Source organism: Arachis ipaensis, chromosome B4 (assembly GCF_059453495.1).
Source record: "Arachis ipaensis isolate K30076 ecotype BB chromosome B4, ASM5945349v1, whole genome shotgun sequence".
Lineage (NCBI taxonomy): Eukaryota > Viridiplantae > Streptophyta > Magnoliopsida > Fabales > Fabaceae > Arachis > Arachis ipaensis.
Genome location: NC_142439.1, coordinates 2,535,747 through 2,556,699, shown reverse-complemented (window position 1 = coordinate 2,556,699; position 20,953 = coordinate 2,535,747). Strand labels below are relative to the sequence as shown.

At 34.5% G+C, this 20,953-nt stretch overlaps 1 protein-coding gene and 1 pseudogene across 2 annotated transcripts; both read right to left on the bottom strand.

Annotated features, from left to right (window-relative positions):
• Positions 1-3,048: 3,048 nt before the first annotated feature.
• On the bottom strand, positions 3,049-15,876 carry LOC107638246 (putative acyl-activating enzyme 16, chloroplastic). 2 transcript variants are annotated; one of them, XM_088485974.1, is made up of 18 exons: positions 15,490-15,876; positions 14,767-14,958; positions 13,800-13,914; positions 12,970-13,062; positions 11,974-12,185; positions 11,533-11,651; positions 10,803-10,952; positions 10,640-10,707; positions 9,231-9,336; positions 8,292-8,450; positions 7,476-7,529; positions 7,316-7,396; positions 6,465-6,602; positions 4,558-4,717; positions 4,225-4,304; positions 3,973-4,118; positions 3,380-3,437; positions 3,049-3,290 (listed from the first exon to the last, which is right to left on the bottom strand). In XM_088485974.1, the coding sequence occupies exons 3-18, from the start codon at positions 13,823-13,825 to the stop codon at positions 3,198-3,200; spliced, it is 1,743 nt and encodes a 580-aa protein (XP_088342100.1). In that variant the 5' UTR covers positions 13,826-13,914; positions 14,767-14,958; positions 15,490-15,876; the 3' UTR covers positions 3,049-3,197. The 2 variants fall into 2 exon arrangements, with proteins under 2 accessions (XP_088342100.1, XP_088342099.1); XM_088485973.1 differs by having other exon boundaries at positions 12,970-13,057.
• Positions 15,877-17,713: 1,837 nt separating this feature from the next.
• Positions 17,714-20,596, bottom strand: LOC107635794 (uncharacterized; annotated as a pseudogene).
• Positions 20,597-20,953: the final 357 nt, after the last annotated feature.

Here is a 20,953-nt window from a genome sequence, read left to right as displayed (position 1 = left end):
TGGGCGTGTGAGGAGTTTGGTGGATGCAATGGAGTCTACCACCACATATGAGTCTGGTATTAATTAATTAGTCTTGCTTGACCAAATTAAACAATAACATAATTGACTATATTAATTTATAGTTTTTATTAGATAGATATTTTACAATAAAATATAAATTAATAAAAAATACAGTACGAAAAGAGAGTTTGATGTGCCAATGAGTAATAGTTCAAATGGCATAGTTTTCCCATACTCAATTAAGAGGTTGTGGGTTCGAGTTTCATATCTTTGGTAAAAAAAAAAAAAAAAAAGAGTTTGATGTAGTTTAAAGAAACCGCAATAGTTAAAAAAGAGTTAAAATCTGATAGCTAGTTAGGGTGTTAGTTTTTTATATGGTAAAGTATATTTTTTATTTTTAAAATTTGGTAAAAATTTTAAAAATATTTTTAAATTTTATTTTATTTTAATTTTATTCTAAAAATTTTTAATTTGCATTAAATATACCATTGACGGCTAAATTTTTAAAAATTTAAGACCAATCTAATAATAATGCATGAAAATTATGCTTGATTTGCTTGTGTTAAGACCTGAAGGTTGTTCTTATAAAATTGTTATTAAATTGGTCTTAAATTTTTTAAAAAATTAGCCATCAGAGATATATTTGATGCAAATCGAAAACTTTTAGAACAAAATTGAAACAAAATAAAACTTAGGGATATTTTTAAAATCTTTATCAAACATCAAAAAATACTTTGCCCTTTTTTAAAAAAATTGGAAAGTGGGTTTATAAAAACTAATGTAATTAATATATTAAATTTAAAGATTAATTAAAAATTGATAATTTATTGGCTAAATAATATTTTTCTAATTTACGATGCTTTTAAAAAAATAATATTGCAAGAATACATTTCTTTAATATATTCCAGTACTTGTGTCCATATCAGCATGCATGCAATAATACATCCCCTCTAGTTTATGTAAGAGGCAAAGCCGCAAAGGTCGCCTGTCTTCATTGGCAACAATATAAATAATTAAATATTATATTGCTCTTTTCTTAATATATAACAATATAATATACCCACTTGTTAAGAATTATTACAGATAAATGAATAAATGCATAATTGAATAAAAGGGAATAACTTAACCAATAAAACACATTTACCATTTCGTTTTATATTACAACATTAGATCACCATTTAGTTGATGTAATTTTAAAAAGAGGCTTGCTATACATACAAGTCTTTTTTACTTACAAGTTTTACAAGTTGCTACACATTAGGGTCTTTTAATGCGTTATTCAGTTTCCAAAACGCTACACTCACAGTGGATTATGAACGACTCTTCTTCCTCTTCCTCTTTCTCTTCCTCTTCCTCTTCCTCTTCTTCTTCTTCTTCTTCCTCTTCCTCTTCCTCCATGTATTTCTTCGTTATTTTCTTTGCCTTTTCATTAATTGTTTTACTTGCGTTTATTACTGGTATTCTTGCTTCTTTTTTTTTCGATTTTCATGGTTTCTGAAATCAAGCTTTGAAATCATTTTGAAGATAATGGAACGTCAGAAATACACCCAAACGATTATAGAAATACACCCAAACGATATTTCTTCGTTATTCTCTTTGCCTTTTCATTAGTTGTTTTACTTGCGTTTATTACTGGTATTCTTGCTTCTTTTTTTCCGATTTTCATGGTTTCTGAAATCAAGCTTTGAAATCGTTTTGAAAATCATGGAACTTCAAAAATACACCCAAACGATTACAGAAATACACCCAAACGATATTTCTTTGTTATTCTCTTTGCCTTTTCATTAGTTGTTTTACTTGCGTTTATTACTGGTATTCTTGCTTCTTTTTTTTCGATTTTCATGGTTTCTGAAATCAAGCTTTGAAATCGTTTTGAAAATAATGGAACTTCAAAAATACACCCAAACGATTACAGAAATACACCCAAACGATTACAGAAATACACCCAAAGGACACCTTATGCATAATTCAGAACTCTTTCTCTTTCTCCTCCTCATCTTCTGCTGCTTCTTCTTCTTCAAAAACGATTTCAGAGCTTGATATCAAAAAATAATGGAAATCAAGAATAACGAAAAAAGAAAACAAAGAGAAAAGCACGTAAATGAAGAAGGAGAAAGAGAAGGCAAAAAACGAAAGAAAAGAAAAAGAAGAAGAGGAGGAAGAGGAAGAAGAATGTGCAGCAAGAAGAAGAAGACGGTGCAGTGAAATTGTGCAGTAACGGTTGAAGAAGGAGAAAGAGAAAGCAAGAAACGAAAGAAAAGAAGAAGAAGAGGAAGAGGAAGAAGAACGTGCAGTAACAGTTCAAGCGCGTTAATATAATAACTTGTAAAGACTTGTATAAAAAAATGCTTGTATGTGGAGAATTTTTCTTTTAAAAAAATTATTTCTAATAAACTACTATCTGTAGTTTACTCATAAATATTTAGAATGTTGCTTATTTAAAAAAAATAAAAATAAAATTGTACTTATAAAATATGAATTTCAATTAACAAAGTTATTCGAGAACTAGGATTTTAAAATTCGTGTATCTACATGTCTCATATCTGTGTCTGTGTTTCATAGCTTCCTACTATTCTCCATTTCTATTATCCATCCTAACTAACTTCTAACTCACTCTACCAATTTGTTATATATGAATATGACCTATATACATGAAATGAATATATGCATAACCTCCAATAGAACTTGTTAGCAAAAACCCTTTCATATGTGCTACTTTACATAATAACTTATCCAACTTGTATTCAACCAATAATTAAGAATTATCCTTTTTTATTATTCTTATTTTCCTTGAGAAACTTTTAACTCTCCTTTATTGTAGAAACCACGTTTTTCTCAAACTAGCCCTGTTATGACTCATATATAAGTCATCTCATTAAAGAATCTATCAATCATAAATCCAAAAAGAAAAACTTTCAATCTAGCCATTGATTAGCAAAGGGTGGTGATCCAATTCATAAACAATTTTGTGCATAAACAGACAAACGTTCACTGAGAAACTGATGCATAATAACAATTAAAAAAAAAAAAAAGAAGTGGAGAAACAAAGGACAGCAAAACAAATGGATGATATTATACACTGCCTGTGATATATGTAAGCATTATTATTTATTGAAATGTCACACAAGGAGAATAACTTAAGATTTTTGCACAAGTCTTTAAATACACAAACACTCGTAGCACACCATTTAAGTTTGTCACTTGTATAGGTTTTCTATTTGATCCCTGTATTGAGCCACAACTCTATCCCTTCGGATCTTCATGGTGGGTGTCATTAGCCCATTATCAATCTGTCATTTAAGTGAAAGATTAGTCAAAGATATCAATTCTTTCGTGCACAAAACATAGACAAATACTGCTACTATGAAGTTAATCTAACCGTGAAGGGATCATCAACGACAAGAATTGGACCAATTTGAAATGAAAAATCAGATGTCCTGCATAATAAAAGAAAAACAAATAAATAATCAACACAAAAACATAGGGGCAAAACGAGTTGTTCAATGAAACGGCAAAGGATGAATTTTATGTTTATATTCTCTTTTTCTCATCAGTCAACCATAAACCACAAAGGACGGACACAGCACCTTGCTGTTGGCATGTCATGTGTGCGCATCTTCAACAGATGTTGGTTTTCAACACTCAGAAACAAGTTTTAACAATAATTTTTTTCCTACTACTTGGAAAATGCTTCAAACACGGTTATGTATAATGTAAATAGGGTTGAAAATGTCAATAAACTTAATGTTACAATTTTTTCAGATGAGCCAGCATTCTTAAGTTTAAAGTAGTAAACATTTGCAGTTTTGACACTAATGAAAATGTGCGAATCTTAAATTATAAAAGCCATGCTATTTTAAGTCTCTGTGTCCATGTTGTGATGGTGCCAGTGTTTCATAGACCAAAAACCTAGTATGGAGTCCCTATGTGTGTATGGGGATTTAATTCTCTCTGAGTGAGACAAAGTCTTACCAGGTGTTCAATTCTTTATATAATAGGCTGGTCACTTTTTCCTGACTGATATCTGAACTGTTTGAATCTATAACTGACAATTCCCTTGCCACTTTTAAGACTTCTTCTTTGTTAGGAACAATTAAAGCTCCAAGACGTCGCTTATCCTGTATGTTAAACAGTTATTAGTTTTGGAATACGAGACTACATGAGATATAGTTAAATATAAGTAGTCAGCTTCAATAATTTGAAGACATTAAGGCTCAAATTCACCTGGCCAATAACGACAATTTGTTGTATGAGGGTACTTTTCATGGCAGCTTCTTCAAGTTCACCTGGTTCAACATTTTCGCCTACTCTTGACCAAACAATTTGTTAGTAGGTAAATAAAGGGGGAAAGCAATTATCAACTTTCAGCATGCTGTTTATGCTGTAAGAAAGCACATAGTTGCAATCGGGTTATAAAAAAGTTTAAAAAGAAAAGAAACACTCTAACCCACACAGTAAACATGTAACCTTTTAAGGGTTTACAAAATTTTGAATTAACAAGACACACTGACATAGGCTCAAATGCAACAATTCAAAAACTATGGACTACTGGCCTACCTGTTGAAAGCACAATAGTGTCTTTAGCACGACCTTCCAGAACTATCACACCACCAGAATGGCGACTCCGCCCAGTTGAATGATGGGGAACAATCCAACCTATATCACCAGTATTCAGCCAGCCATCTCCATCCAAGGCCTGATTTGTAGCTGAAGGATTCTGACATAAGAATAAGACATTTAATGTCGCAACTTGATCATGTTCCATGCACATGATGCAAGCTCTTGGCTTACCACTACTTTTGACTGATGTGATCATTACACGGGTTACTTTTTAGGCAGAAAATTTAATATTTCCAAATAAATTAAAAAACACCCCATTGCAAGTAAGTATTTTACATAGAAATAACTATAATATTCATACTTCTACAGGGTTTTTTCTTCCTTTTTTTTTTTTTAATTTTCATTTAAAATAGAAGAAAAATGTTCAAAAACTAAAAACGTAACAAGTGAAAACCTTGGGGGAAAAAGTTGCTCTAGTGCTTTTCCCCAGCTAGTTAGTGTTTATTTGGACGCTATTAAAATGGTAAAGGAATGTCTTTTTTCACTCTTTTTTTATTTTTTTGTGTGTGGAGCAAAATTTTAATAGTAAAAGTAAAAGAACTAGAAAAATTAAAAAAAAAAAAAAACATCTTTTTTAGAAGCTACATTTTACATCTTTTTTTAAAGATTTTTTTTACTTAAAAAAATATTTTTAACATAATAAATAAACAAAAAAGTACTTGTTTATTGTACCCAAACATAATTATTAGATAAAAAAATATTTACATAAGATATACAAACATAAAATTACTTTTACTTTTCTAAAAGATCTTTCAAAAAAAGATCACTTGAAAAAAAATCTTTTCATAAAAGTCCATCCAAACAAACCCTTAGAATAGCTTCCTGAAAAGCATAACACTCTAATAGTCTAATATGTCTATCTATCTATTTATAAAATATTAAATCTGATACCAAGATTGTTGTAAAATATATTCTTGATGTCTTAGATAATCTCTAGCTTAGCCACAACATCATTTTAACAAATTTGTCATTCTATAATTGAACCTAATGCCACATCAACTATTTTCTTTCCTTTCCTCATTTTCACTTCAAAGCTTCCATTATTATTATATGGTTAGAAATGTAACATTTTCAAATTGCTCCTCTTTAGTGGACCTTAAGTTACACCTTTTCTCCTCCTTCGATTAAATTTCGCCTTCCAATATTGTAAACCTTTCAATTTGAATGTGAATTAAATATTATCAGTCACTTAAAACACCATTTGAACCACTCTCATTTTTCGAATAAGATTTTTATTCATGCCTATACTAATATAGTTTACTTGGTTTCCCTTATTTCGCAGGGAAAACTCTAATCAATGACTACACTCTATTGCCAAATAAACAGCGTTATTAAGTTGGCATGCTTCATATTTCATGAATTCACTTACATCAGTTAATGTCATTGAATGGGGATTGCATTGTTAGAGGCATATAAAAATAATGTATGCTTTGTGCAATGTTGTTGCACAACTTATAACTTTGCAGTGTTTTATTGTTTGTGACATTGGATGCAATAGAAGAATAGTGGATACTATAGTCTGGGATACATGAGAGTTATAATGGTAAAGACCGATAATAGTTATTTGTCATTTTCTCTCTTCTTATTATTCTATGTTAATTTAATAATATAATCTAATTGATATTTTAAAAATATTAAAAAATCAGATTTTATATACTTATAATTTTAATTTTCTAATGATAATTGATCTATATTTTAATTATATTATAGACAATTTTTATTGTATTTTCTGCGCATCGTGCGGGGTCAATCCAGTTAAAAGTAGTTACACTATATCATTGTTTTTCTAACCAAACACACCATAGGGCACACATGTAAACTTGCATATGGACGAAGTAAATTACCTTGTAGTATCCCTTCATCAATGCTGGGCCCGTCACTTTCAAAATTCCCTTTGAACCAGGTGGAAGAACTTCACCAGTTTCATAATCTACAACTTTAAATTTTGTATGCCTAATTGGATGCCCAGCAGATCCAATAACCTTCAAACAATCAAGTCTGTGACCTTTTCAGATAAAAGCACCACTCTTCGCAGACTCAAGGTAAAAACCAATTAGAAGAATGCAAATTATGCTATTATTACGAGTACCAATGTCTCTACATGGAAACAAATATACTTTGCTATAATGGGGATTAAGGTATCTTATCGGAAATGGAATAAATAGAAGAGAAAACAGATAAAAGGCATGTTGACACACTACATTTGATCTCATTTAGCCTTTCCTTTCCTTAAAAATGGCAGCCCGGTGCACAAGCATCCCGCGTTAACGCAGAGTCCGGGAAAGGGCCGCACCCAAAGAGTGCAATGTACATAGCCTAACCTAATAATTACAATTTCCACAAATTGAACCCATGACCTTGAGGTCACACGGAGACAACTCATTGCTCCAAGGCTCCCCTTCCCTCCCTTTCCTTAAAAAAGAAAAAAAAAATCCCATTCTCAATATATACTATTGTCCCATCAACCCCCCAAATTGAGGGAAAAAGGATGAACAGACAAATATATTGAAGGTTAGAGGGAAAGAACACATTACCTAAAATAGCTTGTTATTAAGAAAAAATGCAAGATTACGTTTAGAAAAATGGCAAGTTTAACCACTTTAAAAGTAGAGTAAGAATTTTAAACAGAAAGCACCAGCAATATGCTTGAAAAAACAATGGCATAATATTATAGAATTTATATTCTGCTGCTTACATTACATTCAGGTCGCCGAGCAGCAATAACTGGTGAAGTTTCTGTTAAACCATATCCATTCTGCACTTTAACACCAATAGCCTGTATGCATTTGAAACCAATGACATTAAATAAAGCAAACAATATTCTGCTTACTAGTTAAAAAGGTGTAATACCAAACCTCAAAAAATTTGTCAACATGAATAGGTAAGCTTCCACCACCGCTTACTCCAGCCTGCAGAGTGCCAGAAGATTCACTTGTTATGAGCAGAAACATTTCGAAAAATATTAAAAATGAGGAGCATGGCATAAAATTTAGTATAAAGTTGGAACAGTAAGGGACTAAGGGCCAACCAAAGATGACATAACCAAAACCAGCATTGTTTTTTCCCCATTTATTTTATGCCCCCCCCCCCCCCCCCTCTTTCTTTTTTCTGTCTCCAACCCACCACCAAAAAAAAAATTCATTCCAGTTAGGAAACTTTTCCTTACTATAATTCAAACAAAGAAGAAAACCTTGAGACTTGAGTTGAACTTTACTTGACAAACCAAAGTTCATAGATAATGTTTGCTCGAGTGCTGCCACCAATAAACACACACCCTTTAAATTAAAAAGAAAAACAAAAACAAAAAGTCTCACCGGACTTTCTAAAGCTAATTTACAAAGGAGAATTATGAGCAAGGAAATGGTGGAAAATATTATAGAAGCAAACAACTGACAGACTCAAATAGAATAGAATCTTAGAAAAATCTGGATATTTTGGAATGGAGGGAATACTGTATAAATAGTCAAAATATTTGAATAACTAACCACTAACTAGGTTAACTAAGTCAATAGATGATTACTCAAAACCCACTTTAAACATCTTCAACCAGTTTGCAAAGTACTCATGGAAACATAAACTAGAAATATTTGCTCAAAACTTAATGCAAGGAACAACCAGTATGACACACCTCAAAAATGAATAGAAATTAAATAAGCATATAATAGCAAGACCTTTGATATTCCAATAGCTGAATGGATTTTACTGTAGACCACTTTCTTTGCCAACATATGAATTGGAAATATTATTGCAGCAACTACTCTTGCCCACAACCATTCCAACGTTGAATACAGATAAGAAGGCTGCTTCTCATTCTTTGTTAGACATTTACCCTACAAACATAACCAGAGCTTATTAGAGAAAATATATTTGGGAAGAAGTAGAATTACTACGTATATACTCTTGATCTGATGAAAAAAGTGCACTGTACTCATAAATAAAACTTGTGAATATAGTGGGGGAAAAAAGAAAATAAAAAAAATTATTGGACATTTATCTACCATACCAGTTATTGACTTATTCAATCCTTCACAAAGCACACATACAGCTTCATCCATGCATTATTTTATTTTTCAATCCAAAGCAAAAGACAGAAAACATGGTTTTTCTCAAGTAACAAATGAGCATGAACTATCTCATGAATGATGTTCGGGAAAGAAATGGTTCTTTAACGACATAAGATATGATTAGGCAATTTGTTGGTGCTTGGACAAATTTCTATTTTGTTGTGCCTTATCTTATCATAGTTTCTTTTCTTTCCCCTTTTTTTTGCACAAAAAAAAAAAACTAATTCAGTGGCAGCACAAAGTGTCATGCAACAAAATTCTGTCCAAACATTAGGGTCAGCCCATAATCTTTTCATTTTTTCGCTCCAGAAAAGGAAGGAAGCTGGAAAAAGACTTGTATAATGCATAGAAACCATAATAGGACTGGTCATTGTGGGAATATTCTTAGAATAACACCGTCAACCAACATTTTTATGAACATATTTAATGAGTTAAGAGCAACACCAACTGTTTGTGTATAAAACACATTATGTGATAACATCATTAAATACAAGTGAATTCATGTTAACATTACAGAGACCACACAGTGAGAGCTAATGATCAGACCTCATAAATCCGCTTACACTCCATGTATGCTAAGCTGATCCTAATGAATGTGAGTGCAACAAGCTTTCTGATTAGGGAGCTTGTAGATATCTGCTTCTGGATGCCACTGCAGAAGGTACAATCCACGGAAACAATAGCAGTCAAGTTTGTGAGAAATATAAACCTTCTAAATGAAAAACACAACATGTGATTAAGAAATTTTACAATCTGGTAGGATCTTCAAAAGTACAATATACATTAAAAAAAGAACCCCCCCCCCCCCCTTCTTTTTCTCTCCCCCTGTCCTCTTTGTTTAGTTAAAAAGATCTTTTGGCACAAAAGTTTTCTTCTCAGAGGCACTAATGATAAGATAATCATGAAAGGTTGAGTGAACTCCTTGTCAAAATGCTAGCTGTAATTAATTCTCCTGATGATGAAATTAACTATATTACTCCTGTCCCCTCACACTATAGAGAAATTGAACTAGGATGCGATTCATTAACAAAACCATGTCTAATGATGAATCTCTATGCACCAGTGTACAAAAAGAGAGAAATTTGTTGATAGAAAAGGGTAAAAAAATATATCCTATTAACTCTTCAATGACCAAAATAACAGATAGGTGGTGGTAGTGAGGACCAAACTACTTTGAATATTTATCCATATTTTCTCTGAAATATTTTATTTAACAAAGGCAGATTTTTGTAATAACAATTAAAAGACTAAAATAATAAACTGCAAAAATAGAAACAAACCAAAACACAAACATTGAAGACGTAGGTTCACTTACCAACAACTACAAGCAAGGGGGAAAAGCAATAGCAAAAAGTTCATCACCAAAGTACCAAAATTACTGCTTTTTATCAAACCCAACCCCAAATTCACGTAATAACCTCTACTCAAGCAATTCTCTCAATCATCATGAACAACAACAAAGACACGTCCCACTTAAATAATTTTCTCATCAATGCTAGACCATAAGTACTAGAAAACTAATTCCTTTTCTTCCTTTCAGTTTTCTATTTTCTTCTTTGGATAAAAGAAGGAACTTCATTCTCTTGCTTAGATTGCTTCTTTGTTCCTATTAGCGAATATGGGTTGTAACATAATTAAGAAACACAACCTCCTCCACAGCATGGGTTTTAATTATGAGTCAGATTGCTTCTGTTTCCTATTGATATGGGTTTCAATTATTGGAAGGTATACATTGCAGGATGTTTTAGTTCTCTTTTCCATCAGCATATTAGACATTAGCAAGAACTTGATTTATGATCATTTGGACTAGAAGAGTGGTTTTTGAATTTGGAAAGAAAAAAGAAATTCTCCAACACTAGAACTATTCCTAGAAAGAATTCCTTTTCAACATGCGATATCATGGAGTAGATTATCAATGCAATAGGTATTCACAAGTTCATAGGAAAAGGGTTTACCTATATAATGTTTCATAAACTAGAGGAACTGAAATCAAGTAATGTGGTTGATAACGCTTCAAATCATCCTAGAAGAGAAGAAACTACAGGATATTAATACATGAGGAAATATGTTTTTATAATAACATACAATACATGAAACATCTGATTAAAGTAGAAATACCTTTAAGTTTTTCACAGTTGTGTATACTTGTTCAACACCGTATGAGAAAATGAAATACTCACAAGCTCTTTCATATGCATGCCAAGGAGGCAGCATGCTTAGAAATCTATCCCCAACTTCAGCAGGAACAATATCCCATAGGTTTTTAACCTAGAAATTCATTAAGAATGAAATATAGTATCAATGCAAGAATTATCTTCACATAAAACCAAGCGAAACTTATCACTGCGACATGGTAAATGAAATAAACAAAACAGACTCCAGCACTCAGAAAGCAGGATACATTTTTATCCTCCATTGTTTAGGTTTTCGTTAGGAGAACATCTGTTTTCTTCTCAAAAAGAAAACCATAATTAACGTTAAAGCACAATACGTGAGTCAATGATAACAGTATTTGTGTGCAGGTGAGAGATAGATAGAGGGGTTGAATACAAAGTCTGTTGGTTGCAGTATAATGTGTTGATAGAGGGGTTGAATACAAAGTCTGTTGGTTGCAGTATAATGTGTTGACTGCCCCAACCCTAACTTTAGCTAGACTCCAGGGTCATATCACAAGTATATTCAGCGAATGGAACATCCCTCAATCATGCTTCACAAAGAAATATAATTCATGCATAATTAAACACAACCTATTTTGGGATCAACACCCTAATACATAACCTACATCTACATAGCCCATCTAGAAGTATGATTTGCTGCAACGGATTTTACAAAAGAATGAAAATCAAACCTGATGTAAAAGATTCCGATGAGTAAGCATAACACCTTTTGGATTTCCAGTTGTTCCACTTGTGTATACAAGAGTAGCAATATCATCAGACTTAATTGCTTCATACTTAAATTGATTATCTGTAATCACATCAGAGAGAAGATAAGTTCCACCGAAACCAAGTATGGTTCCTTCTGATGATTGACAGAATGACCAATAAGTTTGCGCAAAAATAAACAAATAAAGAGAGAGAGAGAGAGAGAGAGAGATTATGCTTTTGACTTCTCTGGTCATTGCTAGCTAAGACTCTCTTATCGTTTATTTTTCTTCTTCCTCCCCAACCCCACTCTTGTTTAGTAACTGTTTTGGGGTTCTTGTGTTGCCTTATTTGCTCAATAAAGAAAAGGTTTTAGCAATATAAATAGAGTTTGTAGGATTTAGAGCAGGATCTAGGCTACATACCACCATCACGAGAATCAATCAATGCCATGCGACTCTCACGTCCCAAGTCTATGACTTCTGTGAATGTGAAGACTGGCACCTCCTTGTTTCCTTCACAAACCAGGGATGATTTGTCTCCCCAAAGAAGAATAATATATCTCATGGAAGCCTTTGCATAGAATGAATTTGCAATCCGATTAAACATTTCAGGTGTGTCCACAGCTAGTGCAACGCTGAATGCAGCAAAGTCAGCCACTTTCTATCGAATCATCAATAAATATACAGAAGATTTAAGAATTTATAAAATTAATTAAGAAGCATTAACAATAGCAAAACACCATCATAGTTAAAGAACAACTATATTGGACTGTAATTTCCCATTTGTTGTTTGCTAAGGACTCCATCTTGTTCTTGGAAAATGAGTGGGTTATGAATGTTCTCTCTATTTTTCAATTTCTCGAGTTATCCTCTGGTTTAAAGATCAATATGTCCAACAGTTGCTTATCTGAGATTAATATAATTCCTCATGACCTTTCTGATTTTGCATCTATGGCTAGGTGTCCTATTTTGGAGTGGCCTCTTGTTTATCTAGGTGTTTTGCTGGATGACAATCCTAGATCTATTTCCTTTTAGGATCCTAATCTTGAAATATATCTAAACGATTGGGACTATAGAAAGGGGCCTATGCCTCTCCAACATTCTACCATACTTCTTATCCTTGTTCCATATTCCAGTGAGCATGGCAAATTCAAAAGATTATGGGGAACTTTCTATGGTATGGTGCTTTGGATGCAAACAGGGATCATTGGGTGAACTGGGAAGTTTGTTGTGCCCCCTAAAAAGGAAGGAAGCTTGGGTCTCAGCAAATAAGGGGCAAAAGAGAAGGAAAAAAAGAAAAAAAAACTCCTGTGTTCAAGAAATACAATTAAGATGCAATCACTATGAAGCATAAATACTAACATGGAAACAGACACATCAGATTTTCAAAATTGTAGGACATGGAAGTATTAACCAAACCTTTCAGAGTGTTGGTATATTTGAAACAGCTCTTCAATTGACGATCTTGTTCCCCTCACGACATTGATTGCTCCACTTGCCATCATGCCTAGACTAAAAACATAGCATGGATGTCATAAAAACAAAATTATTACAACCATCTAGCCTTAGGAGTTGTAAATACTTGACCCCATATATACCGAGTACACACAGTCATGCCCCCATGCCTATTCATATTTCACACTGCCCATCAACTTATCATAATACAGACAAAGTAAGTTAATTGAGAACTCACAGACTAAGTATTTAAATATGATAAGCCTGCCACTGATCTCAACATAGACTCCAACACGATAAATAAAAATTCATTATTTCACTCATTAAACACAAATCAAAATGCAATCTAGCAGTGAAGATGACAAAAAAATATCTAGCAAGGGAAGTGTTTAGCCTTGTTATCGTCTAAATAATAAAATACTACGGAAATGAAAACTTTGGTAATAACAACTGCATAAGAAGCAACATGAAAAACTCCTCTTGATAATTTTTATATAGAAATAAGAGTAGTGATCGTTTTACAGAATCAAAAACAAAAAGGAAAGTTTCACAAAACAAGCAATGTCAAATCAATGATGGGCTTTTCATCTCCACAATAACTTATTTACAAATAATCAATTTAAAACTTCGTAAATTGTGCTTTTAAAATGTTAATACTTCCACGTTTAGTTTCTTTTTCCCCTTCCTTTTTCAAATTTCTTTTGAAGAAACAAGAGGAGCAACACCACACTAAGAGTGGATAAAAACTAAACGCTGAACTCCTAAAAAAAAAAGAATACATAAAGTTCACACACCTTGATCTGCTACAAGCCAGCGACATGAATTATCAGCAAAAAGTGCAATCTTTTCCTCTGGTTTTACTCCAAGAACTCTCAAGCCTTCGGCAAAATCCAATATTGCTTCCTCCAACTGAAACATTTGATATGAAGTGGAAATGTAAGAAAGACAATAGAGAATGATTTGGATAAGTTTCCTACATTGCACAATATAGGAATGGAAACCAATAACAATGAACATCAATCTAATAGCTCTAATAATTGGAATATATTCACACTATATAACATCAATATGATTACATAATATAATTCAACAATCTATGATTAAAAACAATCATATTCATATTCTTTAAGAAGTTATTAGATAGTGTAAGAGAACCCAGTCTAAAAACATTGTCAACTACTCAAGGGTTTTGGAGGAAGCACAAGAAAATGCTAACATCTTGTGGGACGAGATGAGAAGGTCAAAGTGTTTGAATGGACACATTGGGAAAAAAGACAAGTAGGTACCTGCTATAGAAAAGATAATAGATTCTTGGTTTAGGCAATCTATTTATGAGTATAGAATCTGGAAATCACCAACAAAGTAAGAGTAGAATGGACGAACAACAGCCAACTAGTTAAGTGTTACAAGGATAGCAAGAAAATTTATAGGAAAACTGAAAGATTTGAATCTAAACAGCTCCTCTAAAACTATGGCTTGTGATGTGACAATATAACGTTGATGTTTAATAGTTCTTTTTCAAATCGTTAGCAAAAGAAATGGTTATCACCATAAAGAACTTCCTCCATAAATTACACATTCTAATCATGAATCAATTCCAATTTCCACAACCAAAATCAGATTTTACCATTCCATCAAAAAAACCAAACTCTTCTTTTCAGACTATGAATGAATACTACTAGGGCACAAGTACATAGTACTACAAATGACCAAAATTTCCAGTATATGGAAGAAGCAAACTATTCAAAATAAACAAATTACCTGTTTATAGGTCATTGTTGAAGGAGGATCATGATATGGATCTATTAAGGCTACTTTATCACCATACTTCTCAGCAGAGGATCTCCAAATGTCAGGAATAGCTTTCCACTCATCCGAGGCCACCACGCCATTCACAGAAAGCAGTGAACTTTCTAGTAAAGGGGAGCACCTTCTTATCTGTACTTCCTTTGTCTACATGGAGAAGTTCGTAGTTGGAAGAAAATAAATCAAATAATCAGGACAATTAATAACTGCAAGTTACACCCCAGAATCTAGATCTCCAGAATTACCTCGCACGTTCGCACCTATATATACCAAATTTAATTTACTTAGAGATTACTAGTTTCTCCCTGAATAAATTACTATGATATTGATTAAAGAAAATGCAATTTTCAACACGAAAATAATCATGATAATATGCAAGTGGAATTTCATATCAGAATAGGAACCTCCACACTTACTGCATCGGCATCCACGTCCTCTTCCCAGAAAAAAAATCCATCCAGTTCGAGACAAAATAAAATACTATAATATTAAGGGGAAAAAATAAATAAATAATTCAACATGGTACCAAATTTTCCACACCTGCAAGCTAAAGTCATGTGTACCAAATTTCATTGACTTTGAAGCTCAACAAAGCTATCATAAAAGTCAATAAAATCATGAATGGTACGAAAGGTTGACTCAAAACTGTTAAAAGAAAAGCAGGGAAGAACGAAATACCTTAGAGTCAATTTGGCAGTAAACGCAAAAACGACGGCGTATAGAAGGTTTGATCCTGGCGAAGGTGTAGGTGCTGTAGCGAGAATAGAAGAGAGGAAGCGCGTGGGTGGAATAGGTGAAAGGAATCGTCGACATTTTGTGAATCTTGAGTTAGAAGAATGCGCGAAGAAACCGAAGAAATGGCGGAAGAAGAAAGAAGGAAGCAAAGGACGTTGCAGTTGGAGATAGGAAAGTAGGAAACACTAGAATATACGAAGAGTTGCATATGACAGAGACAGATATGAAGTAAGCCTTGAAAGTGGAGAAGTGGATTTGTCGGTTTGTCGCTCTTGACCCCCTGGATATCCATTTTCAGATGAGTTATGACTTATGACCCCTCAACATTTCACTTTTTTCGTTTAGACCACCAAAGATATTGGTAGTTGCGAAAGGACCACACAATTGATGAGATTTTTTTTTTCTTTTTATTTTTCACTAAGGACAAAAATTAATTCATTGTAGATCTGAGTTAGAGTAAAGTATCAATTCGGTCTCTATCTATTTTTTTGAATGACAACGCGACCCTTAACAAAAAACACGATCTATTTCGGTTCCTGATCCTGTACTCTGTCTGCCAACGCGGTCCTTCTGTCACTTTTATGGCAAAAACTCGACTGAAATTGGCAAATTGCTGACACGTGTAGGCGAGTGGATGACATGGATGGCTTGGGTAGTTACGTGGAAGATAGAAGCCCACGTGGCTAGGTGAAATGGACAGGTCCTTTCTGTCCTCGTCTACAACACAAAAACGCCATCGTTTTGAGGTTTCCAGGCGTCTTTATTAGACGAGTCCAGTCGTCTATCTCCCCTGTTTCGTGTATGAAACCGATACCACCATGAGCAATAGCAGAGATCATGGGAGTGGAAGAGATGCGTCGAACGATGAGGGTATGAGTATTTTTGTGAGCTCCGTTGGTAGTGCTAGAGCGAGGAAGAAGAAAATATTCGCTGCCCCGAAATGTAATTGTGGGATTCATGCAATTCTATTCATGTCGTCAACACAGTCGAACCCTAATAGGCTATTCTTTGGATGCCCAAATTTCAAGGTATGAAATAATTAGTTATGTTCATTTTCCTGCCAAGATCTGTAGCAAGCATCTCTTCATTACAATTCTAGTTTTTCCTTTTTTTACTGTGCAGATTGCAGAATCTCATTGTAAATATTTTCTATGGTTGGATGAATATGTTTCACTGTTTGAAGAGGAGCAAATAAATTATGGTAGTCTTTATGGTCGGAATCCAAAGCAAAATCATTTGTTGGATGCAGCTATTTCGATGGAGGAGAAAGTGACTAAGCTAGAGGACAGAGTTTCTGGGTTAGAGTTGCAGATGAAAAATTCTAGGCACGTTAAGTGTAATAGGGGTTTTAGTTATCCATTGATGGCTATTGTGTTTGCCTTTGGAGTTGTATTTGCAAGTTATCTCCGTTAAACTGGATAGCAGATAGTAAGTCTATGGTGTTGTTTTTGTTTTGGAAGGGCCTGTTGCTGAAATAGTTGTATCACTTAACAGTGTAAATCCGAATTTATTAAATGAAATAGTTGTGTTGCTTGTTTGGAAAAGATTGACTGTGTGAAAAAATAGAATGTGTTATACTCTAATTCTTTCATTCCATGAAAAGCAATCTAGTAATAACTAATAGTAATATGTAACATTAACAACTTCATACAGTTACCAAATGTCAACATCTTGTGCACAAGGTGACTGCAAAAGTGGGCAACATACAGCCTTATACCAACATTAGCAGCACAAAGATAAATAGAGTATTATAGGTCCTTAATTCACATAGGCTATCAAAACAGAAAACAAAAGACTGTTTGTTGTGGCTGTATGTAAGCTAGTTTATCAAAAAAACATCATCTACTTGTTGGAATATAAACATAGGACTACACTTCTAGTTCTTCCTACGAGGCCTAAATCCAGGAGTGGGAATGAACTTGAATAGTCTTGATGCGGTCCCAGAAGTTGCTGCGGCCATTGTCTCAGCACTAAGTCCATGTTATTGACTTGGTTTATGCACCTTTGATCCAGTAGGAGCATTAATCTCGTTGTTGGATGGAATTTGTGTGTTGGTAGGAGTGGAAGGCCTGAAGTGAGGTCCAATGATTGGAGGACTCTGATTCATCATAGAAGCTTGAACAAAGGTGGAGGAAATTGGTGGCCTAACAATTGGTTGCTTCATCCTTTATGGAGGTGGGTTATTCAAGTTGGGGGTCTCAGATGCTACCTGTAAACCAACAGTATTGCATTATGTGAAACAAAAAATAAGATTAAAACATTACTATTTATAATGCAATTGTGAATTATGTCACTTACAACTTTTGGTTGGAGAGCAGACTGTGAAAGAGGAATTTCATCTCCTTGTCCCACTGTTGTACCTTCTTTTGGTGTTGATTTAGGTAGCTTCTTTTTTTATTTTTTTGCCTTTTTCTACATTCATAAATAGTATACATCTCAATCTATAATCAACAATAAAATTCATGAACACATTTAAACTAAGCAACCCTACAAACTACTTACCACAGGATCCAGAGAAGTTCCTTCAACACTAGCATTCAGATTATTTTCCTCACCAACTTGGTTTTGTGTGGGTCGTTATACAGATATGGCAATTAAATGCTTCATCAATTTTTGCAATGACAATTAAAATCCTGACCAACCTATCACTTGACACTTAAATCCTTAACCATTCTGATGATATGACAAATCGAACCCTAAAGAAGCCATACCTGTGTGGTGCTAGCAGAGTCCACTACTAGAGCAGACTTCTTCAAATCCCTCATTTCCTTCTTGGTCATAGGCTTCCAATTAGGATCTTTGGGTGGATTTGAGCATGTTTTGTAGTAATGACTCGTTTGGCCACACTTGTTACAAGTCACCTCGAATGTCTTCTTGGCCTTGTGGGAATGCATCTCCGTCTTCACAGAATCGACTTTTCTCTTTATTTTTGAACGATGAGCAGCTTTCTTAATTTGGGGAGGTAGTGGCTGTGGTGAATCAGTTGGGGTCCAGTATTCTTCACTGTTAACTGGATTAATGCAGTGTGAGTAGGCTGGTCTGATAGCATCCATTGTGAACCATTTATGCACAAAATTCTCTGGCTTCAACCCCATCTTCTTAGCCATGGTTGCAACCGCATGTCTGCAATACATGCCTGTACACAAATTATGTAAACAAAATATCAAGTATTTAAAGACTTTACATTTATTAAATAGGCCAGCCATATAAGAAGATGAATTGTATACCAGTTAGCTGCCACACATTGTAGGTAGATGTCCTGCTTTGTAAGTTTACTCCAACCATATGCCTTTGCATATGAACTTCAAACAGTATTCTATCAGAATCACCAGCCCAGATTGCTCTCCACTTGGTACTCTTGGGTTTGATAAACTGATAAAGCTTCTTCTGCTGCACAGGGGCCAAGATACCAATGTGGTTCTCCAGTCTCTTCTTGTGCATAGCCCTTTTCTTCATGATGTAACACCTCAAGTCTCCACACATCGACATAATTGGCTTCTTCCTGTATTCAACAATCTTGGTGTTCTACACCTTACACATATTGTTCGTTATGTTGTCAACCTTGGGCCCATGGCTAAAATGGGTCTTGCACCACACACCCGGGTCAAACCTCTGTAGATACTCCCAAGCTCCCTCATTCAGTTTTTTTAATTTCTCCATGGCACTGCTGAATTCTTGAAATGTTGTACAACGAGAGCACTCCCATACCATCCGATTTGTTTGTTCATCCTTAAAATGTTTTATAAAGTTCTTCCAAATATGAAGAACGCAGTTTCGGTGATGGACAGTAGGGTTCACTTCCTTCATTGCCAACTCCAAACCCTATGCAGATTCGTAAATAATAGCATTGTGTTTAATTAAATAAAAAGTAAACTCAACTTCTAGCTACAACCACTACAACAATTATGTAACATTTGACAGAACATGTAATTAAGTTAAAATAAGAAAGTGTAGTTGTTAACTGAAGAAACTTACTTTTTGTTGGTCAGAAATAAAGTTCCACCCATGTTGTGGAACTTCACCCAAGTCTTCTTTCAGTAACGTAAAAAACCACTTCCATGTGTCCTTGCATTCATTCGGGACCACTGTATATGCAATGACATAGAAGTGGTTATTTGCGTCTTGTCCCACCGCACTTAGAAGCTGCCCACCATAACGACCCTTCAAGAAGCAGCCATCCAACCCTATTAGTGGCTTACATCCCTCCTTAAACCCCTTTCTTGCAGGCATCCAAACTAATGTATAACCTATCGAATAGTGGCAGGGATTCAGGTTGGGGAATTACTTCCATCAAGGTAGTTGATCCTGGGTTACTTCTATGCAATTCCATAAGGTAATCAATCGCGTGTCTTTCCATACTATGCCTTTTCACTCCTAATGACAACCTCTCTCGCAAAACCTTCAATGCTCTAGCTACCATTCTGGGATTGATTTTCACATTGTATTCATCTATCATGTGATCCCTAGCTGCACCTAGCTTCAGGTCAGGCTTTGTGAAGAGCTTCTTAACTAACTTATCAGTCACTCATGCTCTATCAGCCAAGTTGCTAACAAAATCCCGTCCACAATTGTGTTCATTGTAAAGAGTCTTGATCTGAAAGCAACCTTTTGAACTGTTCCAAGAAGTAAAAATTAGCCAAGGACATTCTTCACCTGCACAAGCTGCCTTCACTCTCAAATACTCATTCTTAATGTATAAAACATCTTTACCCTCGTGCACAAAATAATCTTTCAAGGCTTTCTTGAATGATTCCATAGTGGGGAACAATTGTCCAACCTTAAATTGGACCTCACCATATTTAGTGTCCTCATCAAAAGTGTCATAGGCTGTTTTACCCTCATCTCCAGATGAAACTGGACTATTGAACACCTCACTTTCATACTCATAAGGTTTCTCATATTCACTATCCAGCTCTGTTGTAGTTGGGTCTGGTACATGATCTTCAGCTCCATCAACAGCATTTGTTGCATCCCCTCCAGTAGGCCCATGTTCTTTGGAGCTTCTTGGGCCTCCAAGCTCTGGTCTAGGCCCACTATTCTCCCCCTGCATACCTTGCTTACCAAGCCCCTCCTTTAGCACATGTTTTCTCCTAGCACCAGAGTATTTCCTACTAGCCTTTTTCTTAGCTGTTTTAAGGGACATCTTTGGCTCATCCTTAGCTGACTTAGTCCCTTTCTTCTTAGCCACACCAGTTTTATTTCTTCATTTAGGTGACATCCTTTCCTTAACTCGAGTCTTCTACTTGTTCTTCTTCTTATTCAAACTGTCATTACTCCCATTGTCATCAGACTCATAACCAGGAGGAGGCGGCTTATAAGCCTCAACCTTAGCGCTTTCGTATCCATCATCCGAGGAAGATGATGATGACTTAAGGAAAATGCCATCACTAGAAATCACAACTTCCTT

What these genes read in the sequence shown, in the direction of transcription:
- LOC107638246 (XM_088485973.1), bottom strand. Translation starts at nt 15,624, where the DNA reads ATGTCGACGATTCCTTTCACCTATTCCACCCACGCGCTTCCTCTCTTC. An exon ending in CAACTGTGAAAAACTTAAAG is followed by an intron (nt 10,708 to 10,802) that starts GTATTTCTACTT and finishes CTTCTCTTCTAG; the next exon opens with GATGATTTGAAGCGTTATCA. An exon ending in ATGTTGACAAATTTTTTGAG is followed by an intron (nt 7,397 to 7,475) that starts GTTTGGTATTAC and finishes AAATGCATACAG; the next exon opens with GCTATTGGTGTTAAAGTGCA.